Source organism: Lepus europaeus, chromosome 19 (assembly GCF_033115175.1).
Source record: "Lepus europaeus isolate LE1 chromosome 19, mLepTim1.pri, whole genome shotgun sequence".
Taxonomy (NCBI): Eukaryota; Metazoa; Chordata; class Mammalia; order Lagomorpha; family Leporidae; genus Lepus; species Lepus europaeus.
Window position 1 is genome coordinate 53169788 of NC_084845.1, and position 27231 is coordinate 53197018.

The following is a 27231-nucleotide window of genomic DNA, read 5'->3' on the forward strand; positions in this document are numbered from 1 at the left end:
AGAGGTAGAGACAGAGAGAGTGGGGTCTTCCATCCACTGGTTCACTCCCCAGATGGCCGCAACAGCCGGAGCTGCATCGATCTGAAGCCAGGAGCCAGGAGCTTATTCCTGGTCTCCCACATGGGTGCAGGGGTCCAAGGACTTGGGCCATCTTCTACTGCTTTTCCAGGCCATAGCAGAGAGCCGGATTGGAAGAGGAACAGCTGGGACTAGAACCGGCGTCCATATGGGATGCCGACACTTCAGGCCAGACCTTTAACTCGCTGCACAGTGCTGGCCCCAGTCACACCCCATTTTAGACAGCTGAGTCTTGGAGAGAAGTGAAGAAGTACCAACAATCAAAAGGTGGTTGGAGCTTAGAAACAAATACCCCAACAAATCTGGCTGGATCCCAGCCCACATCTGTCATTTCATCCATTCTGTTAGTCTCAGCCAGAGGAGACTGGGTCTTTGGGCTCCCAGGCAGTTTGAGGAAGCATCAGTTAGTGGGAAGACCAGCCAGGAAGAATAGTCACAACCCAGGTCAGCTTCCCAGGCCCTGCCCTGCCTGCCCTGGCCTATGCTAGCCCTTCTCACCCTGGTGCTCAGTGGCCAGTCTCTCTCTCTCTCTCTCTCTCTCTCTCTCTCTCTCTCTCTCTCTCTCTCCCTCTCCTCTCTAAAATGTTTCTTTATTTGAAAGGCAAGTTGCAGAGGGAAAAGGAGAAACAGAGAGAAAGAGAGATCTTCCATCTATGGCTTCTCTCCTTAAACAGCAGCAATGGCCAGGGCTGAGCCAGGCCAAAGGCAAGAGCCTGGGACTCTGCCGAGATCTGCCACGTGGGTGGCAGGGGTCCAAGCACTTGGGGCATCTTCTGTTGCTTTCCCAAGCACCTTAGCAGGGAGCTGGATCAGAAGTGGAGCAACTGGCACTTAGCCGGCGCTGCGGCTCAGTAGGCTAATCCTCCACCTTGCTGCGCTGGCACACCGGGTTCTAGTCCCAGTCGGGGTGCCAGATTCTGTCCCAGTTGCCCCTCTTCCAGGCCAGCTCTCTGCTATGGCCCAGGAGTGCAGTGGAGGATGGCCCAATTCCTTGGGCCCTGCACCCACATGGGAGACCAGGAGGAGCACCTGGCTCCTGGCTTCGGATCAGCGCGGTGCGCCGGCCGCTGCAGCCATTGGAGGGCGAACCAACAGCAAAAAGGAAGACCTTTCTCTCTGTCTCTCTCTCTCTCACTGTCCACTCTGCCTGTCAAAAAAAAGAAAAAAAAAAAAAAAGAAGTGGAGCAACTGGCACTTGAACTTGTTTTCATGTGGGATACTAGCCTTGCAGGTGGCTGCTTAACCCCCGTACCACAATGCTGGCCCTTCGTTGGCCAATCTCTTGCCTCTCTCCCAACCCCAACCCCCACCAAGCTCCCTGAGGCAGTGGGGGTCTATAATGTTCACAATTGTATCACCCATACCTGGCCCAGCACTCAACATGTAATAAGACTTCAACAAATGCTTGTTAAACAAAAGGCTAGGCCGGCGCCGTGGCTCAATAGGCTAATCCTCTGCCTTACGGCGCCGGCACACCGGGTTCTAGTCCCAGTCGGGGTGCCGGATTCTGTCCTGGTTGCCCCTCTTCCAGGCCAGCTCTCTGCTGTGGCCCGGAAACGCAGTGGAGGATGGCCCAAGTGCTTGGGCCCTGTACCCCATGGGAGACCAGGAGAAGCACCTGGCTCCTGCCACCGGATCAGCGCGGTGCGCCGGCCGCAGCGTGCCAGCCGTGGTGGCCATTGGAGGGTGAACCAACGGCAAAAAGGAAGACTTTTCTGTCTGTCTCTCTCTCTCACTGTCCACTCTGCCTATCAAAAATTTAAAAAAAAAAAAAAAAGGCTAAAGTTTTGAAAGTGCTTCCACCAGACTTTCTGCATTTTCTTTTCTTTTATTTTTTATTTATTTATTTTTTTGACAGGCAGAGTGGATAGTGAGAGAGAGAGACAGAGAGAAAGGTCTTCCTTTTTGCTGTTGGTTCACCCTCCAATGGCCGCTGCGGCTGGCGCATCGTTTTGATCCGAAGCCAGGAGCCAGGTGCTTCTCCTGGTCTCCCATGTGGGTGCAGGGCCCAAGGACTTGGACCATCCTCCACTGCCTTCCCCGGGCCATAGCAGAGAGCTGGCCTGGAAGAGGGGCAATCAGGATAGAATCCGGCGCCCCAACCGGGACTAGAACCCGGTGTGCCGGCGCCACAAGGCAGAGGATTAGCCTGTTAAGCTACAGCACCGGCCTAGACTTCTGCATTTTAAAATTCATTACAGGGGCCAGCACTGTGGCGTAGTGGGTAAAGCTGCTGCTTGCAGTGCTGGCATCCCATATGGGTGCCGGTTCAAGTCCCAGCTGCTCTACTTCCAATCCAGCTCTCTGTTAGGCCTGGGAAAGCAGTAAAAGATGGCCCAAGTCCTTGGGCCCCTGCATTTGCGTGAGCGACCCGGAAGAAGCTCCCAGCCTCTGGCTTCAGATTGGCGCAGCTCCAGCTGTTGCAGCCAACTGGGGAATGAACCAGTGGGTGGAAGACCTCTCTCTCTCTCTCTCTCTCTCTCTCTCTCTCTCTCTGCCTCTCCTCCTTTCTCTGTGTAACTCTGACTTTCAAACAAATAAATAAATTTTTTTTAAAAATTCATTACAGTGAGGTAGGTGTGTGTGTGTGTGTAGTGATTTGGCAGTTTATCCCTAGGAAATCATTAGGCACACACAAATAAGTATAAATAATGGTTTACATAGTGAACCCTGGAAATAGCACGTTTGCCAGAGTGATGTGTGAATAGTTAAGTGTCAGGTCCTCCAAGGCTGACGAAGCCAGGACATGCCTTCCATTGAGTATTAGGTGAAAGAGACTGGTCACAAAGCCACGCGTGTGGTCCCAGCTGTGTGTTAAGCACATAAAGGCCTGGAGGTGTGGCCACTGAAACATTCATAGTGGCAATCCTTGGGTACTGGTGCGACCAGTGATTTTGATTTTATTCTATATGTTTTCCTGATTCTTCCAAATTTCCTGCAATGAATAGATGTCGCTATTATAATTGAGAAAGGAGTGTTTGAGGTTTAAAATGTGCCCAACCAGCTAAGGAAAAGGAAAAGAGCAGAGGTCTGAGGGTCTCAGGAGTGCCTCCTTGGTACCAGGAATCAGAGACATCACTACCTGACCATCTCATTAGCCAACTGGATTCTCTATGCCCATCCTACAGTTACAAAAATAGCTCCAACTTGCACAGGTCACACAGCCAATGATGCTGGGAGCCAGGCCCAGATCTATCTAAGTCCACAGCCCAGGCTCATTCCATCCCACTCACATGCACACCTACTCAAGAATACTGCATTGGAAATGTTAAAAATATAAGGAGCAGACATTTGGTGCAGCAATAAAGACGCTGCTTGGGATGCCCACATCCCATATCCAAGTGCCTGGGTTTGAGTCCTGGCTCTGTTTCCAATTCCAGCTTCCTGCTGATGCACACCTGGGAGGCAGCAGATGATGGCTCAGATACTTGGGTCCCTGCTTCCTATGTTGAAACCCAGGTTGAGTTCCAGGCTCTTGGTTTCAGCCTAGCCCATCCCCAGCTCTTGCAGGCATTTGGAGAATGAACCAGATGGAAGATCTCTCTCTCTCTCTCTCTCTCTCTCTCTCTCTCTCTCTCTCTCTCTCCCTCTCTCTCTCTCCCCCTCTTCCAAATAAAATGCAATTTGCAACTTTTAAAAATACAAGGGACAGTGCTTTAGTCTGGCCCACCAGCCCTGCACATAAACCACAGTAAGAAGGAGGCTGTTGGTGCAGCATGATACATCTGTTGTTTCCACTGATGTGCGTGGGAACTCCCGTGAGATGGGCAGGACAGGATCAATCCCCTTATCACTGCGTTGTGGAGCAAAAACACAGAAGGGAAGTGAGACCTGGCCAAGGCTGATGAGTGAGGCGTGGCACCGCACACTGCTTGTGCTCTCTCCTAGCCCTTCAGCATGGGCCCCACCTGCCCCTGCTTCCCTCTCCCACAAACAGCCAAAGCCGGGAGCCACTGACGCCAGCGAGGCCAAAGAGTAAACTCTCAAGCAGAGAAATCAATTCCGCTTGGGAGACACCACATAACTGAGACGGGAGGCGCCTGAATGGGGGCAGAGGCTCCGCCAAGTTGACATGAGTGGGCAGCCAGGGCAATGGAGGCATCAGCAGAGAAGGGCAGACCCCGCGGGCTCCCCTCCCCTGCTTGAGTTCCCAGCACCCAGAGAAAACTACTGACAAAGGGTGCAGGGAAGGGAGACCTGAGTCACTTTGTATTTGGCTGTTAAAGAGGTGACAGAGCAGCTCTCTAGTTCTTTCAGAAGGAACAAAGGCCTGGTCAGTGAGCCTGTCCTTCCCACCCCCAGGCTGTGCGCTCCCACCCTTCCAGTCTCTGCTGTCTTCCCTGGAAGGAATCGGTCTCCCTGGCTTCCCTTGAGTCCTTCCAGAGAGGACTTGCATATGCATATATGCAAATAAGAATCAGATTCAAAACCCACCTCCCCCGCTTCCCATGATTTTAGACAATGTTGCAGGAGGAACCCAGCCATCCTGGATTCTTCTCATCCTTGCTCTGTCACTGTGCACCCTCAAGCCCATCTCTCAACCTCTCTGAGCCTTGCTTTTCTCATCTGTATAATGGGGTGAAAATCTACCCAGAGTTGCTGTGTGGCAGAAGCTGGATGCAAAGCCATGTGAGGAATCCCAATCTATTTTTTAAGTGCGATGAATAGACATGGAGCAGGCCTGGGTGGCTGTGAGGGGGAGTTTGGGAGTTGGTCCCTAAGTGGGGGTGGTTCCTCTTGGAGGCAAAGAGGCTGCAAGCTTCACCCAGAAGCATGCTTTCATTTGATTTCATTTTTTAAATCTGTAGATGACATTCTGACTTGGAGACCTGGGGCCTAGGAAATGTTGGATTCTCCGTCACATGCTCGTCGTGGAAGCCAACCCCTGTGTCTGTCATGGGTTCCCCGTCCCTATCCCTCCCCCAACCCAGATCAGATTTACACGCAGGACGCCTTTCTGCTCCTGTTTCAGAGAGCAGACGGGGCCAGACTGACAATCACTGACATTGGCTCAGCCAACTGGTTGTCAGTCTGCACAGCTATGTCCGGGGAACTGGGGTTCAGGGCCTGGGAGAGAGAAACGGAGACAGACCCTGAGACGTGGGGAAGGCAGGCAGATGGGATGGTAGATTTCTGCACAAGGTCAGCCAAGAGAAGGGACTGAAGCCGTGTCCCCTGGACAAGGCCTGACCGGCAGGCATTCTACTAATGGCTCCTGGGCTCCTGTTGGGTCCAGGCCCTGCTGTCTTTCCATCTACTCATCTGTTTGTCTTCCCCCAACTGCCTGCTGAGGCCTAGCCAGAGACAAGCCCCATCCTTGGCACGAGGCCACATGCTACGATGAATCAGATCGGGCCGGCAGGAGCCAGTGGGTGGAAGACAGAGGACGTACCAGGTGGAGGGCACAGCAAGGACCAGCGCTGGTGGGTGGGAAAATGTTTGGCCAACTCAGGCAGTGAGGTTGCATGAAGGGTAGAAGGCCTGAGCTTGCAGCACGTGTGCTGATGGTCCCGGAGAGGAGGCCACACAGCAGGCTATGCAGGGACAGAGTCCCTGAAGGGCGGAGGAAGCAGCCAGAGAGGAGAGGGAGGGTGGGGGGCAGGGCCTCCGACTTGCTTCCATGGCGAGACCAGCTGGTTCTGTGGCTCTCTCTGTCAATGACGTGCCCATGGTTGATGCTGCTTCTCCCCACCCCCACTCTCGGCTCTGGTTCCACCGATCCAAGGACTTAGATAGCCCCGTCTTGTCCCCTCACTTATCCCAGGGCTCCCACACCCACAGCCCTCACCCTTGCTCCTGGCACCCCTGGGAAGGAGTAAAGGCCACAGGGTCTGGAGGAGACAAGTTGGGGATGGAGCCCACACTTCCTGGCTGGATGGCCCTGTACTTCTCTGGGCCTCTATCCCCTGCCCTGTCAAATGGAGCTACCAGAAGCACTCAACCTCACAGGGCAGTGGAGAGCGCAGACCCCCAGGCAGGACCCCCAGGCTTGGCCCAGCACCTGCCACAGCTCCAGCTCTGCACCCCTGGTGGTCCAGGGCAGTTCCTGGTTTAAAGGGGACTTCCAACTCCGGAGGACTCAGGACCCAGAGCTCGGTCCCCCGTGGTGGCACTGACTCTGGGACGAGCCTGGGAGGGGCATGCGATGTGGGGAAACTGGGAAGCAGGGCAGCCCTCAGCCTGAGTGGGTCCTGGATGGCAGGACCCGCACACGTGCAGAGGGAAAGGAGGGAGAGTCGTCCAGCCCGGGCGGGGCAGGGGGATGCAGGGAGAGGTTTAGCTTCACCAGAGCCCCGGCAACTGGACCTGGGGCTCCACGGGCCTGTAGATGGACGGGGGGCGGGGCAGGGCCGGCCTCTCTCGCCCTGCTGGGGGGCGGGGGGCGGGTTCCCCGGGAACCGCTCCTCCCGCCCGCCGCCGCTTTAAGAGGCTGCTCCGCGGCAGCGAGCGGGGCCTGAGCCGCAGCCCTCGCCAGCGGACCGAGCCGAGCGGACAGGTGCACGGCTGCGGGGACAGCAGCGGTATGACCGGCCACCACGGCTGGGGCTACGGCCAGGACGACGGTAGGCGCAGACCCCGGCCGGCCCCCGCCAAACTGGACCAGCGCCCAGCCAGCTTCCCCGAACCCTCAGCCCTCCACGCTCCCAGCGAGACTGGAACCCCTCTCCCGTCCGGCGCCCGGAACCCGGCCCCCCTGCCTGGCTGCAGTCCTGGTTCCCCTGCGCCCAGTGCAAACTCTGCGCTGCTCCTAGGCGGGCCCCACGGCCAGCGGGGACCCGGCGACGGAGCGTGTCCTGCCGCTTCCTCCGCGCAGCCCTTAACTGCCGGGGTCGCTTGGTCCCGGGTCCGACACTCACTCACCCGAGGCGTGCGCAGCGCGTGGAGGGGGCCCAGGGCAGCAGCGGCGGCCGGTGTTGGGGGGGTTGGTGGAGTCGGGTGCGCGAATGTCTGTGTGGGGAGCGCGCACGGCGTGTGTGCGGGATCTCCGGGCTCCGCGTGGGCAAGGGCGCGGGGTCCCCGGGAGTTCCCCTGCAGAAGTGTCCGAGCTGCTGTGTGCGCTGGGAAGGGAAGAAAGGGGGTGTCTGAGGGCGCACGCACGGGGCTATCTTCAAGGAGCAGGGGGTTTGCGCTCACCCGGGTGTCAGGTGGGGGAGCTGTGACCCTCACCAGCTTCCTGGACCCGCCGAGAAGAGAGCGCCTCCATTCTGCCTCAGTTTCCCGAGGATTCAGGGGAAGCGAGAAGAGGCAGAAGGTGAGAGCCTGATGGCTTGAGTGTGGGTCTGGCGCAGGTCAGACCCCTTGGGGGCCGTTTCTTATCCAGCAGGGCGGGGTGAGCGGTAAGGGCTTCCCCATCTCCCTGAGATGAACAATGGGGACCCAAGATCCAGGCTGTTGGGAGGATCCAGGCTGTTGGCAGGGCAGGTGGGGGTGGGGAGAAGAGGAAATGCTGGTGGGAGGAACAGCCCCCCAGCCCCACTTCTCCAGTGAGAGACTGCAACTTTGTGCTGGGGCAGGGGTCCTGGAGGGCGGTCTAGGGGCTCAGGAAGTTGCAGTGGACCAGAGGGAGTCAGGGAGGTACTGTGGAGTCTCTGGCCTTTCCCCCAAGGACAAAGGAGTTGGGGTGAGGGGGTCCTGGAGCTGGACATGCAGAAGCTGGAAAGAGGCACTCAGGAAAAGGCACCAGGGAAGAACAGAGGCAGAGGAGAGAAGGGGCAGGCTGACAGCACCCATATTTCCATCTTCCCCCCTGCTCCAGCACCCAGCCCACTTTTGGGAGCTTACCCCAGGCTCAGAGTCCCTTTGTCCTGCCCACCAGCTCTGAGCATCCAGTGTCCTGCCTGCTACCCTCCAGCAGCTGCCCCTCCCCCTGCCAGACCTGGGTCACCTAGGCTAGGGGCAATGAGGAAGGGACAGACAGAGGACAGAGGTGGCGGCATGCAGCAGCACTCACAGGACTTCAAAAATAACCCAGTGGGGCCGGACCGCGATTCTGAGTCATCCATTGGGGACACAGCTCTGTCGGCACCTGCTGCTGTTTTCTCGGGAAAACTTAAGAAGCCAAAAAGGGGTAGAAGCACCAGCCGGCAGTGGCTCTAAAAATAGGCAGCATCTCAGGATGTTCCCCGGGGAGATGCTGAGCCTCTCGGCTGCAGATGGAGCCTCTGGGAGGCAGGTGGTGGGCGCCCGTGGGTGTACATGCAGGTGTGTGTGTGTGTGTGTGAGAGAGAGAGAGAGAGAGAGAACGAACATGGGCATGTGTTTTACTGTGGCCCCTTCAAGCAAACTTGGGATTCCAAAGGGGGCCTTTGAGTGTGAGAGGGCATATACCTGTGTCAGATGTAGTCAGCAGGACTGCGTATGTTCGGACACATGCATGTTCTGCACCTGGCCACTGGGGGCCTGGTGAGCCCAGGTCACCATGCACATGTTTGTGCCCACGGGAAGATCTCTGTGCACTTGTACACACATGCCTGAGGATGGCAGCGGGGGTGGGGGGGCAACACAAGCAAATACCATGTGTTTACACCAGTGCAAAGTGTGTGTGTGTGTGTGTTCACTTGCACATGTGCATGGTGTGCCCACAGGTCCTTCATCTGTGAAATGGGCATGGTGCTGGTTTCTAATTGCCAAGGTGCAGGAAGAAGCTACATACACCCTAGGGTCAGGGCAGAGATTTTAGATTCCTGGGAGCCTCCCTGAGTGTGTGTTGGAGGTTGGCACTGAGGAGAGCCTCACTCCCTAAGCCTGGTTGCTGTGTTACGTTCCCTGCCATGCATTGCCTCTCTGGATCTCCTGCCAGCACTGGGAGGTGAGTTTTAGCAAGGCCATTTCACAGACAAGGAAACAGAGGCTGAGAGGGGAAGCGGCAGAGCTGGGGTTGGAACGCCAGGAGGTGCAGCTCCGAAGCGAGGCTGCCCTCTGAGAGGACACCAGGTTGACAACGTCCCAGGGGTCCTCCGCCTGCAGGCCTGAGACTCCGGCTGGCCTGAGTCCCTGCCCCTCCCCATTGCAGGCCCCTCGCATTGGCACAAGCTGTATCCCATTGCCCAGGGAGACCGCCAGTCCCCCATCAACATCGTCTCCAGCCAGGCTGTATACTCGCCCGGCCTGCAGCCACTGGAGCTCTCCTACGAGGCCTGCACATCCCTCAGTATTGCCAACAATGGCCACTCTGTCCAGGTGGACTTCAATGACAGCGACGACCGAACCGGTGAGTGGCCCCCGCCAAAGCCTGGTGCCTGTCCCTGCTAGGGCCTAGTTGGGGAGTTTCAGAAAGGAGCGCATGCCATGATGGGGAAGAAAAGCTCCATCTCTCATCAGCCTTGGTCCCCTTACCCATCAAACGGAGCAAAGGTCTAAGGGGCGCTCATTTACCCCTCTTAAGGACCCACCTCTCAGATAGATAGACTGAGGCCTGATGAGCAGGCAGGGCCAGAAGCAGCCTGGCCCATCTGCAGGGATCTCTCTTTCTAACTCACCCGCGCCCTCAAGGTCCCAGGCGTCTTGTGCCAGAGAGAGGCTGTTGGGAACTCGTGGAAGTGCCTTCCCTGGGGCTAGAGTCCAGGTTCTTTCATCATAAATTTCTGGACAGCGGCTTCAGGGGTGCTCTGTAGTAAGGGATTTTACAGCTGGGCCTTTGCAGGGAGCGGGGTAGAGTGAGACAAGGAGGCAACCTGCTAGTTTCTCAGGTGGGGAAGTGATTGCTTCTTTGCCCCTCCCAGAAAATGCTCAAGAGATTGAAAGTTTCAAAAAGAAAATCGAAAGGCAGAGGAGAGGGAGGAAGATGTACCTTTCAAATAAAGAGTCCTGAGCTCCCTGGCAGGCTAGGAAAAAAGGGGGAAAGGATCAGTTACAATTCCGGCTGCAGGAGGAAGTCTAGCACATTGTCAGGATAGAGAAAACATTTCCTGGCACCGAATTCTAAGAAAAGCCTCTCGTGCAGAGCTTTGAGGAGGGACACAGGGCTCTGATGACCCTCAGCGGCAGCTTAAGAAGTTTTGTGTGTCCCTCCCTTATAACTGCTTCCACAGGGGCTCTGTGGGTTCAGTGAAGGCTGCCGAGTTGGGGGAGGGGGCAGTGCAGGGAGAACTCGGGACAATGCCTGTGGATCACGGATCCAGGTTCCACAGTCAGGCCTGGCTGGGGCTCCATCCCTGGTAAGGGCGCTGGAGGAAGGAGGGGTGAGACAGCCGGACTCTGCCACTCACCCACTGTGGGTTGCTCTGGAGGTCAGATTGATGCCCTCTGAGACCCATGGTGACTGGCAGAGCCTTCCCTGGTCAGGACAGAGGGCAGAGGCAAAGGGACCAAGCTCAAGGGGTTGGGGAAGGGGTTCCCTCTCTGGGAGACCACAGTGTGAGGTCCCAAGTGGTGCATGCTCAGGGGAGCAGACCCGCCCATAGGCCTGCCAGAGAGCTCAGCCTTCAGGCCAGGCTGTCCCTGCCCCCTGGGAATGAGGTAGCCTGGTTGGTGCCCCACCCACAGCCACCACCCTCAGACTCCCTTGTCCGCCTCGCCATTGCCCTGGGGAGGCCCTGCTCTCAGATACAGCAGGACAGCGGGGAGGGCCTCTGGACTGTTCTGTCCTCCCCCTCCTCGAGTGGCCCACAGAGGGCCAAGGCCCTGCCCTGGGCACCCTCGCCAGGGGCCTTGTGGAACTAGAAGCCTGGGCGGCCACCTGATCCAGGGGCTCACTTTCCGTCCCGGCCAGGGCTGCCGCCACTGGCAGATCCCTTTCAGCTGGAAATTCTATCAGTGCTGGGAGGCCTTTGCGTGGCTGCGGCTCAGCGGGTACCAAGGTGAGAAAGTCACAAAACCAGTACAAGAGGCACCCCCCCAAGAGGCCATTTGTAGGGGGCACATGGCACTGGAGGCGCCTGAGCCTGGCCTGAAGGGTGGGGATCCTCAGGAGCTGGCCTCCTCTAGGGTGACCCAGGAGGCAACATGGCCTGCTGATGGGGAGCCTGGGCTCTGGATATAGGAGATGCTGGTCCATACCCTAGCTCAGGGCCTTGCTGTGTGACCTTGGGCAAATGCCTTGCCCTCTCTGTGCTTCAGTTTCCTCCTTTAAAAAATAGAGAGGGAAGCAGGCTCTGTCCCTCATGGGCTACTGTGATAACTAAGCAAAATAATCCTCTCCATGCAGCCCTGGGGCAGCGCTCCGGATGCCGAGGCCTCCGGTTAGAAGGGACAAGGGCTGCAGAGGCAGGAGGGCCCAGCTTCCCTGGGGGGACTGGCAGCCATGGGGGGAGTGGCCAGAGGGAGACCTCTACTCCGTCAGACCCAGACCCCTCGGTCACCCGCAGGTTGTCCCAATGTCTGCCCTGGCCCAGCTTAAGGACCTGGGGGGCTCATGGGGACTGACCCCAGCCCAGGCAGCCCACCCAACTTTCCAAATGGAAAATACATCCCCACCCTGGGCTGCCACACTGGGCCGTGAGAGTCCTTTCACGCCAACTGCTGTGCACCCACTTCTGCCCGCAGTGGTGACGGGGGGCCCCCTGGAAGGGCCCTACCGCCTCAAGCAGTTCCACTTCCACTGGGGCAAGAGGCGCGATGCAGGCTCGGAGCACACCGTGGACGGCAAGTCGTTCCCCAGCGAGGTGAGGGCCCAGGGGCTGGGATGCCTGGTGCGGGGCCCGGGAGAAGAGGGGAACACCCAGGGGCCTTTGGGAGACCCCCCAGTCTGCACAGGGTCTTCCTCCTGGACCCCCCACACCCTGCAGCCGCTTTCAAGAGCTGAGCCTGGCCGCTTCTCCCTGGCGGAAGGCCTCTCCTCCAGGCTCCCATTTGCTAACCCTCTCCTTATTCTTTGAACTCAACTGCAGGTGCACTTCCTTACTTCCTGGGGGGAGAGGGGGAGAAGGTATCACCCTAGACTGCTGTCATCTATAATTCAAAGCCGGTTCACCTGAGGGCAGGGCCTCAGCCAGAGTGCCCTCTGGGTCTCCTGGGACTCCCGGAAGGGTGGGCCCAGAGCTGGGTGGGTGCCTCTGGGCCCCCAGTGTCCCATGCCTTGGATGTTAGAGGTCCTTCCTCCAGGAGAGGGAGTGAAGAAGGCCTGGCTCAGAGCTCCCGCTGCCTCCCGGAGGCGCTGAGCACGGGCTCGGCCTGGCCCCTGTGCCCCTGCAGCTGCACTTGGTGCACTGGAACGCCAGGAAGTACAGCACTTTTGGGGAGGCAGCCTCAGCCCCGGATGGCCTCGCTGTGGTTGGTGTTTTCTTGGAGGTGAGCGGTGGGTCCCCTGGAGCAGGAGGGCCATGGGAGGCCTGGCCCCATCCCCCCAGGTTCTGGGACAAGTGGATGCAGGGCTCACACCACCCTCTCCCTTACAGACGGGGAACGAGCACCCCAGCATGAACCGCCTGACAGATGCGCTCTACATGGTTCGGTTCAAGGTGAGACTTGTGGGGGGGGGGGGGTGTCCCTGCCCTGTGTCCACTGAAGTCTGATGGGATGGAGGGAAGAGGCGGGGTCCCAGAATGGGTCCATCCACTCCTTGGTTCTGGCAGCAAGCCCATGCTTAGGCCATGGGTGAGGGTCAGCTCCTGCGTGAACCTGCACCCGCCTCCTCTTCGTCAGTGTCAGCAGCCCCTTTGGGTGCTCATCGTGCACCCAGTTGGGTCAAGGCTGGATAAGGTGCTTGACATCAATGTGGTGGGACAGGTGGCACCACTGCGGGCAGCTGATGGCCCGAGAGACATCATGGTGGCCAAAGAGCTCCAGGAAGCCACAGCTTTTACACACAAGCAAGTGTGCACAGAGGGCCCAGCCCAGGCAGGGAGATGGCGCCTGGGATCACGGACATTTGCCCGCAATTTGCATCAGTGGGTCAAGGAGACACCAGAGTCCTGCTGACAGAAGCGGGTGGGGAAGCTGCTGCTGAGAGGTCTCTGCTGATTGCTGGTTCCCCCCTGCCCCAGGGCACCAAGGCCCAGTTCAGTTGCTTCAACCCCAAGTGCCTCCTGCCCTCCAGCCGGCACTACTGGACCTACCCGGGCTCCCTGACCACACCCCCACTCAGTGAGAGTGTCACCTGGATCGTGCTCCGGGAGCCCATCAGCATCTCTGAGAGGCAGGTGAGTCCCCCCGGGACCCCCGGAGCAGGGGTACAGTACTCAGGGTCCCTCCCAGCCAGGCAACTCTCCCTGCTCCCAGCAACCCAGCAGCCTGGGGTCCCAGCCGCGAGGCCTCCGTCTCCTGCCGATAAACAGATGGACGTGGCTGGGAGTTAGCTTGATTCCTGGTCCTGAGGACCTAGACACAGGCTGGGAGGAAGATGCCAGGAACTGGGGCAGGTGTCAGAGTGCTGTGTGAGAGAGGCCTCAGCTGCACAGGGTTGGAGCCAGAAGAGGATGGAGCGGGAGGATGGAGGGGTAGAACTAGTCGGACAGAACGTGCCAGAGCGTGAGCCTGGGGTCACGGGGTACCGCAGCACCCCCTTCTTCCCTGAACAACCCCTTCTGCCTTCTCAAGATGGAGAAGTTCCGGAGCCTCCTTTTTACCTCGGAGGACGATGAGAGGGTCCACATGGTGAACAACTTCCGGCCGCCACAGCCACTCAGGGGCCGTGTGGTCAAGGCCTCCTTCCGGGCCTGAGCTGCCCACCCGCCCTGCCGGCCACGAGGCCACCATCTTCCCAAGGGCTTCCACATCAGCAGACACCAAACCACGCGAGTCTCCCTGCTTGGGGAGTGCCGTGGACTCCGTCCGCCAGCCCGGGAGCCTTCCGGGTGGGCCCCTCCAGACGGGGGGAGGGGGGGCCCCTCAGCTGCCCCGGGGACCGGAAGGACAGGAGCTGAACAGGGCCCAAGTCCGGGGCTACCTCTGCTCTCCAAGACCCCAAGGCCCCCGGCAAGCTCCTCTTGTCCTCCGCGCTGGTGGTGGCAGCAGCCCCAGCCCGAGCCCACACTGTGACACACGAGACCGAGCGCCCTGAGGCGGGCAGCGGGCACTGCCAGACTCAAGCAATAACCAGAGGCGGGCAGAGCTGCCCTCTCGCCATTACCTCTTCTGCAGGCCTCCGCCACGCACGCACCTCACTGCCGGGCCATTGTAGTCAGCACCCCGCCTGCCGGAGGCGAGGTGGCCTTCTCTCTCCAGGCACCTGCTGGCACAGGCAGCCCTGGCTACAGCTTATGTACTATCGCCCCTCATCCCCACCCAGCCACCAAAGCCACTGACCTGACCATCCATCCATGAATTCATCAATAAATTCCTAGACCCACGCACCAGTGCTAATGAGCGTCTGTGCTTTATCAAGGAGCCACGAGTGGTGGGTCAAGTGTACCGTGTTCTGGGCAAGTGAGTGTTACGCAAGGGGCAGGGCAGGGGCTATACGAGCAGGGAAAAGGGGGAGCCTGCCGTGTGGTGAAGAAATGAAATTCTGGGGCCTGCATTGTGGCGCAGTGGGTTAAGCCTGCAATGCAGGACATCCCATTTTCAAAATGGAGTCTCAGCTGCTCTGCTTCTGATCCAGCTCCCTGCTAATGGGCCTGGGCAAGCAGCGGAAGATGGCCCAAGTGCTTGGGACCCTGACACCCATATGGGAGACCCGGATAGGGTTCTGGGCTTCTGGCTTTGGTGTGGCCCACCTTCTGCTCTTATAGATGTTTGGGGAGTGAACAGTGGATGAAAGATACCTACCTCGCACTCTCTCTCTGCCAATCTGCCTTTGAAGCAAATGTTAGAAAGTTTTTAAAAAGAAAAAGAAGAAAGCATTGAAATTCTGAGACAGAACAGATGTTTGAGGCGGGGGAAAGCAAGTGTGCAGGCTCAGAGGTGAGAGAGAGCCCAGTGTGGTCACAGAGCTGCAGAGGATGGTGGGGCTGCTGGACCCCGGAGGTGGGGTCTGGTGCTCTCTCCCAGGCTAGCGGGGAGCCATCGAGGGTTTATAGAGAGAGGGGGCAGGGCCAGGTATGTGAATGGGGAAGATCCTTGTGCAGTGTGGGTGGGCAGACGGGAGTGCAAAGAAGAGGAAGTGATGGCCAGTGTCTAGGAGGGGGGGACAGGGAGGAGGAGGGGGGGCAGGGGGCTGGTGAGAGAGATTAAGGAGGTGGGACCCAGGCGATGGCATTTGGTCATCCATGAGACAGGAGTCCAGGGTGTGTACCTGGCCACAAGGACTGAGGACCCTGGGGAAGGGCTGACCACTTGGACACAAAGCATTTGTAGGGCTCTGGAAGCAAAATTTAAGGAGGCACATACCTTTAGGCCCGGACCCTCGGCCTCCTTAAGTGTGCGCCCTATGCATTGTTCTTGCTTCCCTGTAATCACAGCCCAAGTCCAGAGGACTCCCAGAGGCAAGGCCACCTGGTGGCCAGGATGCTGAGGGGGCTGAGGAAGAAGGGGAAGTGGGGAAACTGGGGTGAGAATGTTTGAGACCGGCTGTGAAGGAGGAAGGGGCCCCCAGGTGGGGGTGGGGAGATGGGCAAGGGGCGGAGCTGCAGGGCTGGGAGGGGCTGTGGCACCTGCCGTCTGCTCCCTAGAGCACAGCTCCCGTTGTTGTCTCTGTACCTGGGCACTCCCTGGCCATAGAACTCCAGGGAATCTGTGGGCCTTGGACCCCTGGCTTTGAGCTCAGGGAGGCAGTGAAGGGAGGAATGTTGATTCCCCTCTGTTGAGTCCCCTCTGGCCTCCGTGCTCAGGGCAAACCTTCTGCAGAGTGGGCATGGAGGGAGGCTGGGAGGGACAGGGCCCCTTGGCAAGGGCTGTGCCAACAACCTAGGGCCCAGCACAGCTGTGCTCCTGCAGGTCCCCGGGACCTGGTCTAGGGGCCATCTGATCCCTGGAGCTTCAGGAGCGGTGTCTGGAGGACAGTGTTTGCTCAGCTTGGGGACAGGCGGTGCTGGCAGCAGTGATGTCAGGTGGGAAAGGTGCCCATTGAGACCAAGGGCCTGGGGCAGATGGCCAGCTCTCCAGAGCTGTCATTGCTCCCATTTCACAGATTAGGATGATGAGGCTCGGGGAGGGTGAGCAGGCAAGTGGCAGAACAGGACTCAAACTTGGATCTGTCTGCAAACTCTGACTTTACACCAGAGCAACCAGGCCCAAGGGATGGAGGGATGGCTATGGTGGTGGCCACCGGCATTGGTAAAATGGCTTCAGTGCCCATGGCCACGCTGAAGACCTTGTCCGGCCTCTCCCAGGGATGGTGTCCACAGGCCTGGCACTGCAGAGGACTTGGACAATAGGAGTTGGTTTTGTGATAATGATCCCAAGGCTGTCAAGAAACCTCACTCCTTAAACTCTTTCCCTTAATTCATTTGTTAAATTTAAAACCATTTTAAAACCCAGTGCCTGCTTATGCTACAGTCACAGCCCAGCATTTGACTCCATTACATCCAAACGGGATTTCCCAGCTGGATTCCAAATGCCTCCAGCAAAGTTGGCCTCAAGGGACCCACGACCAGGTCCTGGGTCCTCATCCAGGGCAAAGTCTCCTCCTGGGAAAGATCCCGGCTCCTAGGCTCCCAGAGAGGCCCTCCCTAGGGCAGCATGGGGGGACCTCGAGGGGACACATGTGGGGTTGGGACCCAGGCCAGGAGCTACAGTGCGGAGTCTGTGCCCAGGTGAGGGGCACGGGATCCTCTCCAAAGCACCTCCAGGAGGCGGCAGACCCTGTGCCCCAGCGTGGGTCTTTCGTGTGGTGGGAGCCCAGGAGGTGGGCTGGCTGTGAAGAACCAACCCCCTGGGGCCTCTCTGATCCGGTGGGTGCTACTCCAGGTGCAGCTGCTACAGAGGTCTGGAGGTTTCCTTGGACACCCACAAGCTAGGCTGCTCCTCTCCCTGGGAGGGGCCACAGCCCCCATGTCGCTGGCTCCCAGCACCAATTCCAAGGCCACGGTCAAAGGCAGGACGTAGTGCTAGTTGCTCAAGACTCAGAGGAAGGGTAAGGGTGACTCCGCACATGCGCACATGCGTTTGCTCCTCAGCCAGCAGCAGGGCCAGGGAAAGGTCTCTTTTGGAGTCTTATCTGTCACAAAGCCTGGGGCAGAGCCGCAGGTCACACATGGCTTTGCATTGCATCACCTCCGTAATGGAGATGACATAGTGGGAGTTCCTCTGTCACTCAGTATTTCCTAGCGACTATCAAAAACGGACAGGGGAACAAGTCATTTTAATAATGTGTTTTACTTAACCCAATAGTCTCCAAAACACAAGCAGACCTGTTTTTAAAGTTTATTTATTTATTTGCATGTATTTGAATGGCAAAGCAACAGAGAGAGAGAGAGAGAGAAAGGGAGAGAGAGAGAAAGAGCGCTTCCATTCACTGATTCGCTCCTCAAATGCCTACAACAGCCAGGGCTAGGCCAGGATGGAAGCAGGAGCCAGAACTTAATCCAGGTCTCCTGCGTGGGTGGCAGAGAACGAAGTGCATCACCTGCTGCCTCCCACGTGCATGTCTGCAGGAAGCCGACTGAAAGCAGAGGCGGGACTCCATCCCGGCACTCTAACAGGAAATGCAGACATCCCAAGTGGCAGCTTCACCCACTTTGCCAAAGGACGTCCGTTTTAACATGTCATCAGCACAGACATGTTATTGAGATATTCTATATTCTCTTTCCGGATTGAGACTTGGAAATCCAATGAGAATTTTTATACTGCACGACTCATATTAGCCGCATTTCAAACACTCAAAAGCCATGTGCAGCCAGTGGCTGCCATATCAGACAATGGATGTCACTCTTAGCAGGGCCGTCTGCTAGCGAGGTGCCTGAGAAGCCCTCTGGCTGGGCCTGCAGCCAGGCAAAGAGGTGGCAGGCAGGAGTGAGACGTCTCTGAGCCTCCAGCCTCCACAAGAGCAGCCTCAGAATATTTGATGCCAAGTTGGCTCCCTCAGCCAGGGCCTTCCTCATCCAGGGCACACCACCGATCCCTTTCACTCTGATACAGGCAAGCAGGCAGCTGGCAAGGAGCAGCCAGCGTCATCAGCCCCTCCCTTCCCTCTCGCCTAGCCGCCCGACCCACCCCTCTCTCTGTTCTGGGGCAAACGGCAGTCTCTGTGGAACCACTGCAGCCAGAGACAACCCACGTGGCTGCTGACTGTGTCCTCGGAATGACCTACCGTGAATTAGAATATCATTATCATAAAGTGACCATGACTGTCACTCCTGCTCCGATCGCGCACCAGATGCTCTAACACTTCCAAGATTCCCAAGAATGGCCAGTGCTCGAAGCCCACCCCAAACACTGTCCTCTGTGAGTATTCAATGAAATCCCACCCAGACTCTACCCACAATGCCCCCGGATCATATAAAGGGATGACCCCAGAACTCACTGGGTACAGCCCACTCTCCAACACTCCCACACTCCCTCCTGTGGGTGTACTATCACCTAGCTAACAATAAACGTGTTCCTCTACTAGTACTTACCCACGTCTAATCCTCAAATTCTTTCCTGCATCGAAGACAAGAGCATGGACCCAGCCATCCCACGACAACTCCAGTCTTTGACGGCACTGCCCTTAGCCAGCCTGCAGGACCTTTGCTTTTCAAGGGAGGGGGTGGGGTTCCTGAGAAGGGTCCTGGCTAGGGTGAGGGGACTTGCTCAATCTGGGAGGGCTCCCTGGAGGCGGGGCCCACAGCCAAGTAGTAGGCATCCCAGGAGAACATCCCATGTTCAGGAGGAAGTTTTGGGGATTCAATTCCTTCAGCCAAGGGTCACCATGGCCGGGTCAACAAAGCCACACAGGCAATCCCAGGGCACCCAGGGAGGAGGAAGGCTGGCTCTCGCCCAGCATGCGTTGGCCGAGAGAGAGAGAGAGAGAGAGAGAGAGAGAGAGAGAGAATGTGTGTGTGTGTGTGTGTCAGGGGCACAGCGGTTCCCAGGCTCCAGAAGCTTCCAGTGCCAGGCAGGAGTTTGCATCGGGGCCGTGAGGGCTACTGGGGGTCTAAAGCAGGCGCTGAGGGCCTCCTGGATTGGAGGAAGAGGTCCCTGCCCGAGACTCAGAAAGCACTGGGCATCGCTTGGCCCAACCCACTTTCTCTCTCGGGGCTCAAGCCCACGTTCTGGCAGGTGCAGCTCGTCCCCTCCCCCTGCCGCCCGCCTCGGCCCTGCAGGGTGCACTCAGGCCGCAGCCCCGGCGGTTCCCAGCTGGGCAGTCTGTGTGTCTTGGTTTAATCCTTCCCAGTGTTTGTGTCTTCAAGGGTTTGGGACGGTGAGTGGGTGGCACACTGATTCCCTCTGGGCCATCTGTCCCCGCGGAACGGGCATCGAGGGAGAGGCTGGGGGCATCCGGGCTCCTGGGGAAGCTCAAGTTTTCAGGAAGGAGAATGGGAGCACTTCCTCCTCCTCCTCCCCCTCCTCCTCCTCCCTCTCTCCCTCCTCCTCCTCTCCCAGCTCCTGCTCTGAGTGACATGTGCTTGGTGCTCCAGGCGTAGATGTCTCGAGGGACCCCACTGTCCCATTCCTCTGGTTACTGAGCCCCATCCTCCGGGGACTTTGCTAGGCTGCTCCTGGGTATTCATGACAGGGGTTTGAGGGAGGGTTCAAGTCCTCCAGCCGGACGAAGTGTCAACAAGCCACCCAGGGAGTCCCAGGGCACCCAAGCGGAGCCCACTGTACAGACAGAACAGCTGAGGCCCCAACGGGGACCCGAGCCTGCCCAGGGGGTGTTGGTGGAAAAGCTAGGATCGAGGGCGATTCCCTCCATCAGGAGCGTCTCATGGCTCAGAAACACACCCGCCCCGAGAACTCCTGCTCGCCTGTCTCGGAGCCTGCAATCCTGCCATGGGGGCTGCACTTTCCCAGCAGCCCTGGGAATGCCGCTGCCCTGGGAGGGACACACAGTGACACCTTGGGAAAAGATTTCCTCACCGCCTCTTCAGCCTTCCGTGTGACCGGTGCTCTGTGCCTCAGTTTCCCCGTGTGGAAAATGTCAATGGGAGGCTTGAGGGGCCTCAGGCAGGATTTGAGGGAGGAGAAAGCCAAAGCAGGTTTCCTGGAGGCAGAGGCAGAGCTGGGGCGGAGGCTGGGCAGGGGCGGGAGCTCAGGCTCTAGGTCACCCCCATCACGAACTGAAAGAGGCGGAGCTCCTAACTGGAGGAGCTGCCTGGGCATCCAGACCAGCGCGCATCGCTGGAGTGGGAGAACGCCTGTCTGTGCAGCGGGGGCTCTGAGCCAGGCGGAAGTGACTTACAGGAAGTGCAGGCGAGCCGCAGCGGTGGTGTATCCAAGTCCATGACCCGTGGTCCCTGCGCCGACGAGGTGTGTGCTCTCGGCGTTGATGTGTGTGCATTTCAGGCAGGGGAACGGGGGCTGCAAGAGTGCTGGGGGGGGGCAGCTTAGCCTTTGAAGCCTGGCCCCAGTATTAACCCCAGAAGCCTGTGGTTGTTGGGGGCAGCGGGAAGGCCCCGGAGGGGAGCTCGGATATACAGGGTGCACAGCCACTGGCGTGTGCCCTTTGACCCCAGACTGGGGGCAGAAGACTCCGTGCCAACCCACTGCTTTAGCTGGCGCCAGCAGCGGCTCCGGCAACTCCTGGGGGTCCGGGTCAGGGTATCGGCATCCAGCTCTCTGGAGCCTGGCACCCTGTGAGGTTGGAGGTCTTGCTGTAGGGGTGTGGAGAGGTGCCAGTGAGCAAGACTGAAGTGGAGGGGGCTGGCGCAAGGAGGAAAGCAGGGCAGGTGGCTGGAGCTGGACCTGCCTGGGCCAGCCTGGCTCAGCTCTTGCTGTAAGCGCGGCCTGCGGGAGCCAGAGGGCCTCAGCCCCCAGGGGTACACAGACCCTCCCAGGTCAGGAAACCAGTTCCTGGCTCCGGCTTCACCCTTGCCCGGCCCCAGCTACCACGGGCATTTGGGAAGTGAACCAGAGGATGGGAGTTGTCTGTCTATGTCTCCATCTCTCTCCGTCGCTCTGCCTTGCAAATAAATTTTAAAAGCTTTTTTTTTTTTTAACCTAAGTACATCTGTATGACCTGTACCCAGATCAACAGAAGTTCATAAATCTACCCTAATCCAACCAAGTTACCACCTTCGCAACATCCTGATTTCTAACAGCACGCGTTGCATTTGTCTGGTTCGGAACTTCTACAAAATGAAATAATTCATTTCAGAAACCCCCTTAGTTTCTGGCTTTTTTGCTCACATGAGGGTTGTGAGAATCAGAGCCTACTTTTTATGTTAATAATTGCAATGCTGGGGCTGGCACTGTGGCTCGGTGGGTTAAGCTGCCGTCTGCAGTGCCTGCATCTCTTATGGGCGCCGGTTTGAGCTCTGGCTGCTCCACTTCTGATCCAGCTCCCTGCTGATGTGCCTGGGAAAGCAGCAGAAGATGGCACAAGTGCTTGGGTCCCTGCACCCACATGGGAGAGCGGAAGAAGCTTCTGACTCCTGGCTTTGGCCTGGTGCAGCCCCGGCCATTACGGCCATTTGGGAAGTAAACCAGTGGATAAATGATCTCTCTCTCTATCTCTGTAACTCTGACTTTCAAATAAAGAAATCAATCTTAAAAAAATTATTGCAATGGCTTTCATTATGAGCCTGAAATGAAATTCAAAGAAAATACAACTTATTAATTGCGAAAAAATCAGTTTGATGCCTTAACTGTAAAATAAAGTTCAGTAATGTAAAATATACAATAAAATACACTGACATATACACAATTAAAATCAAAGTTGTGTTTATACACAACTATTGCCATTTTTAACAAAAATGATATGCATGTTGGGATGTAAATGGTGGGGTGCAAGGGCACCAATGGGACGAGGCCTCTGATGTTGGGTTCATATTGAGAAGCTCTGTAACGCGGCGGCTATACAGCCACCCCACGCAGGGGAACACGAGTATCCTCGCTCTTATGGTGTGATTTCCCTAGACAGTAATGACTGCTGGTAAAATTCCATCCCACACTGCCTTTGGTCCATTTTCCACTGCTGTCACAAAATACCGGGGGCTAGTAGCTCATAAAGAAAAGTGAGGCAGCATGTGGCATTGTAAAGACGCTGCCTAGGATGCCCGCATGCGTGGGTGCTCCATGTTGGAGTGCCTGGATCCAAGCCCCTAATCCATTTTGAATCCATTATCCTGATAACATATGCCCTGAGGGCAACAGGTGATGGCTCAACTACATGGGAGCCTTCGTGAAGTTCCAGTCCTGGCGCTGGCCTGCTTCCTGCCCCAGCCCTGTTCTTGTGGGCATTTGGGGAGTGAACCAGTGATGGAAGAGCTCTCTTTCTCTCTCTTTCTCCTTCTGCCTTTCAAATAAATCTATTAAAAATAACAGAAGGGGGAGGGGGAGGAAAACCAGAAGGAAGTGAGGGAGGAAAGGAAGGCAGGAAGGGAGAGAAGTGTGTTTTGCCTGGGAAGTTCAAGACCTTCCGGCAGCACGTGCTCAGCTCTGGAGAGGACCTCGCGCTGTCTCAGCTCAGGGCAGAAAGCAGACGGGAGGCAGATGAGAACACACATTGGCTAATGGGGTGAGAGGTGTGAGGCTCTGTTAATACAACTGGCTCTCGAGATGACTGATGACTCCCCCGAGAGCTGCATCCACCCCTTCCCGGGGCCTAACCATGTCTTGAAGTTCCCGCCTCTTCTCTGCACCCCCCATTGAGGAACAAAGCCTTGCCATGAATTTGGGTGAGGACAAGCCACACAGCAAGCACGAGGTACACTCTTCCCTCCTTGGGCACATTTATTGCATTCTTGAAGAATTCGCTCTCCATTAAAACTGTGCAAAGTTACTTTGTGTTTCCAAAGAAAATTGTAGGCTCTGACTATGGCCAATGGCTTGTTCATCTGTCTGAACATTCAGGTGGGAATTCAGAGATCACACAAGACTCAGACAAGCCTTTGTTGTGTGGAACCACCCTGGAGGGCTCCCAGAACCTCTGAGCACCCCAAATGCCTCATGACAAACCCCTCCACATTCTGCTCTCCAGGATGGAGCCACGAGTCTAACAGATGGGAGAGGAGGTCGTGGCATGGGAAGAGCACAGAGGGAGGAGGGGTAGAAGATTGGACGTGGGCTGAAGGAGGTGGGGACCCAGGTGAGAACCTTGCTGGGGGACTCCCAGGTTGGACCTCCCCAAAGCCGGCTCCTGGGGGTACAGGCTGGGCGCTGGGCGTGCAGGGCTGGAGGATTCTACGTGGTCCTCATCACCTATCAGCAAGGGCAGCCCACAGAGGATCCAGCCTGGACAGCTCCTTTTCAACCATCCAGGGACCCTGCCCCTGGGAACTACATTGCCCCAGAACCTAAGTCATACACCCAAAGGGATTATGGGGCTTTCCTATACATGATTAAGTGTAAAAATAGTACAATCTGACCCTGGTCAGTATAAGGAAGGAAAGCAATTTTTCCCTGTGCTACGTTTGTTTTCATAGAATGTTAAGTACTAAGTTATTTCAAAGTGCCTCCCTTTGGTAGCCCCAAGAACATGCCTGTGGGGTGACCCACCGTAGACCCCCCAGTGACCTGTTTAACCAGACCCCAAGCCCTCTGAAGTAAGTGCCACTCGGGTTCCTGTTTTGCAGGTGAGAGACCGAGTGTCTCGTTGCTTAGGACACTGCTCTAGGGCTCTCAGCCGGGACTGGCTCACCTCAGAGCCAAGGCTCAGCCTGGAGCACACTCTAGGTCCCTAAAGAGGAGTTGATCGGCCTCTCCAGCACTTGTCATTGCAGTTCTGAGGCTAAACCAGGCTGTGTGGGCCCCACCCACTACCACACCTCCGCCACCTGCTCTGAGAAGTGAGATGTTCAGGTGCCTCCTGCAGGCTTTTTACGCCCCCTGGTGGCCATGATTAAAGCCGCAGTTTGGTCTCTGTTCCAGCCTGCCAGCCAGCCATAACTCCAAACCCTGGCTACGCTGGCAAATAACCTTGCCCGAGGGTCACTACCGGTCAAACTACTTAGAACATAATACTTTTGCTGTTATTTGCTCTCCCAGTTCTCAGGACCCCTAAGCTCTGGCTTCAATTCCTGGCCAAGCTCCACAGTCAACTGGACTAGCTGGCTAAGGGCATGCATGGGAGTGCTGAGTCGGGGCTCCCATGTCTCCCAAAGGTACGGGGACACAGGACGTTCCGGTCAGAGGAACAGCAGGCAACAGCCTCGAGGTGGTTATGTGAAAGCGGAGGCGTGAGCCACCTAGATTAAATGTGACCCAGTCTCCCACATAGCCTGGGAAGGGGGGTGCCCTGATTCCAGAGGCAGGCCCTAGTTCTACAGACACAAATAGCTCAGGAGCCAAAAAAAGAGGGCAGCTCCACCCTCACACCCCGCACACTTCCCCCGAACTCATTCCACCGTCAATGTGTTGCTGGGCCCCCGCAAGTGACATGGGAATGGCTGTCCAAACGGAGACACCAAGTGCAGGTCCCTCACCCAAATCACGCGTGCAGTCAGCGACAGTGGTGAGGCTCTCAAGCCTGCCTGTGCCAAAACCCAGCCGCGCCCACGTCACACAGGGACCTGTGCTGGGGGAGGCTCTTGTCTTCTGGAAAAGCAGATGGAAAGAATGGTCAGGGAGGGCGCTGTGGAGCAGCAGGATAAAACCCTGGCCGGCAGTGCCGGCATCCCATTTGGGCACTGGTTCAAGTCCTGGCTGCTCCACTTCCGATCCAGCTCTCTGCTATGGCCTGGGTAAGCAGCAGAAGATGGCCCAAGCCCTTGGGCCCCTGCACCTGTGTGGGAGACCCAGAAGAAGCTCCTGGCTCCTGGCTTTGGGTCAGCTCAGCTCTGGTCACTGTGGTCATTTAAGGAGTGAACCAGCGTAAGGAAGACCTCTCTCTGTAACTCTGTCTTTTAAATAAATAAAATAAATCTCTTTAAAAAAAAAAAGAAGAATGATCAGGGGCTTAGCCTGGGTCCAGGAGCCTCAAGGCCTCAGTGCCATTCTGGTCTTCATCAGGGAAAAAGAGAGAAAAAAAACTCGGTCTGAGTTCTCAGCCTTCTACAGAGAAATAGATGGTTCAAGGGCAAGTTTGCAGGCTTTTAAAAAGATTTTTTTTTGACAGGCAGAGTGGACAGTGAGAGATAGAGACAGAGAGAAAGGTCTTCCTTTGCCGTTGGTTCACCTGCCAATGGCCGCCACGGCCAGCGCGCTGCGACTGGCGCACCGTGCTGATCTGAAGGCAGGAGCCAGGTGCTTCTCCTGGTCTCCCATGGGGTGCAGGGCCCAAGCACTTGGGCCATCCTCCACTGCACTCCCTGGCCACAGCAGAGAGCTGGCCTGGAAGAGGGGCAACTGGGACAGAATCAGGGGCTAGAACCCGGTGTGCCGGAGCGGCAGGCAGAGGATTAGCCTATTGAGCCACGGCGCCGGCCTAAAAAAGATGTTTTATGCAGTGCTGGCCGTAGCAGCCACCTGGGGGGTGAACCAACAGAGGGAAGACCTTTCTCTCTGTCTCTTTCTCACTGTGTAACTCTGCCTGTCAAAAAAAATATATTTTACTTCTTTATTTTTATTTGAAAGACAGAGACAGATGGAGAGCGTGTTAGGCTGCCACAAAACACACTAAACACTGGAGTAAGGGAAAGAGTTTGTTGGGGGAAACCTGACAGGAGGGAAAGGGCAAGGAAGGAAAAGAGGGAGGAGGAGAGCGTGAGAGAGAATGAGAGAGAGAGAGATCAAGAGATGGGGGGGGGGATCAGGAGACAGAGAAAGAGAGCCTTGTGTTTAGGAACAGGTCCTTTTAAAACTTTGCAGGGGGGTGGGCAGGAAAGTAGGAGCATTGAATACCATTAGGATGGGGGTGGGGCTGACACCAGTGGTTGGGCCATGTGGTCACCTAGCTTCCAGCAATGGTGGCAGGGGCACCAACAGAGAGCTCTTCCATCTGCTGGTTCGCTCCCCAGATGCCCATCTGCAGCTTGGGCTAGGCTGGGCAGAAGCCAGGAGCCTGGAACTCACTTGGGTGGCAGGAACCCAAGTGAGTTAACTTAACTCAGGTTTGCATTAGCAGGAAGCTCCACCCGAGATGTGGGCATTCCAAGCGGCATCATAACTGCTGCACTGAGGCACCCACAAGTGGGTAGGCTTTGACTGTGGCTATTGGCTGGGTTTTCCAGGAGCCTGTTGGACACACACTCACCTGGCATCCACACACACACACACACACACCCAGGCAGCAGAGGAAGGATGGAGTTTAGACCACACCCATACTCCTGGTCAGAGGTCCCATATCAATTAGGGTCTTTATCTGACTATGAATATGCAAAAAAGCAACACTGCAGGGGGCAGCAGTTTCCAATCCGGCCTCGGAGACCCTCCGTCTGGCCCCTCCGGAGACTAGGGGGGCAGCCCAGAGGCCAGGGCCCAGGCCCAGCTCAGCCACAGGCTTCTAGCGGAAGTGGGTTCAGGCCTCAGGATTTTATTTTACATCTCAAAGGATGGACATCAGAGTGCAGGGTTTCCCCGGCTATGGCCAGCAAAGAGGAGTTTCCTGCAGAGACGACTGGATTGGCTGTCAAGAAGATCCTTCTCCTGGATAACTTTTCAGAGCCCAAGCTTTGGAGGTGGGGCAGGCAGCCAGGCCAGAAAATCCAAGCTCTCCCTCAGAACTCACCAACTCCGCCCTTAGCCCGCTGCACTTCTCTTTCCCAGCAATGTTCTTTCCCAGATTCCTCCAGCTGGCTCCAGACTTCCTTCAGATCTCTCTCCAAAGCCTGTCTTATCAGAGAAGTCATCCTGACTGCCTGATCTAAACTCCAGCCGCACCCCTGGGGCCAGGGTGAACCCTGCCCTCCTCCCAGCTGCTGCCCCAGGCCCAGGACAATGGGCTGTGCTGTGTCCTCTTCCCTCCCACTCCTGCACTAGCCTGCGAGGCAGGAGGCACGCTGCGTGTAGAAGACTGGGGCTCAGTCCCACTCCTGCACTAGCCTGCAAGGCAGGAGGCACGCTGCGTGTAGAAGACTGGGGCTCAGTCTGCTCCGCCGGCAATTCCATGCACACCCTGGGAGGCAGCAGGTGATGGCTCACTTACTTGGATCCCTGCTGCCTTCGTGGGGGTCTCTTGGCTTGGGCTGAACAGCTGCGACTGTTGCAGGTGTTTATAGGAGTGAACCAGAGGGTGGAGGATCTGTCTGCCTGTGTCCCTCTCTGTCTCTCTGCCTTTCATATGAAGTGAAAATAAATAAAACAGAAAGTAAGGGGATACATGGAAAGGAAAAAAAAAATATGGTAAGAGTGGCCAAGGCCCACAGACAAGCACTG

General features: G+C 57.0%; 1 protein-coding gene across 1 annotated transcript in view; it reads left to right on the forward strand.

Annotated features, from left to right (window-relative positions):
* CA7 (carbonic anhydrase 7) overlaps positions 1–14301 on the forward strand; it is a 15700-nt gene extending 1399 nt beyond the window's left edge. The window contains exons 3-8 of the mRNA XM_062176027.1: positions 9092–9289; positions 11563–11681; positions 12211–12306; positions 12414–12476; positions 13002–13157; positions 13555–14301. Coding sequence (XP_062032011.1) covers positions 9092–9289; positions 11563–11681; positions 12211–12306; positions 12414–12476; positions 13002–13157; positions 13555–13677 — 755 coding nt within the window. The 3' untranslated portion in view covers positions 13678–14301. The remainder of the gene's footprint in view (positions 1–9091; positions 9290–11562; positions 11682–12210; positions 12307–12413; positions 12477–13001; positions 13158–13554) is intronic.
* Positions 14302–27231: the final 12930 nt, after the last annotated feature.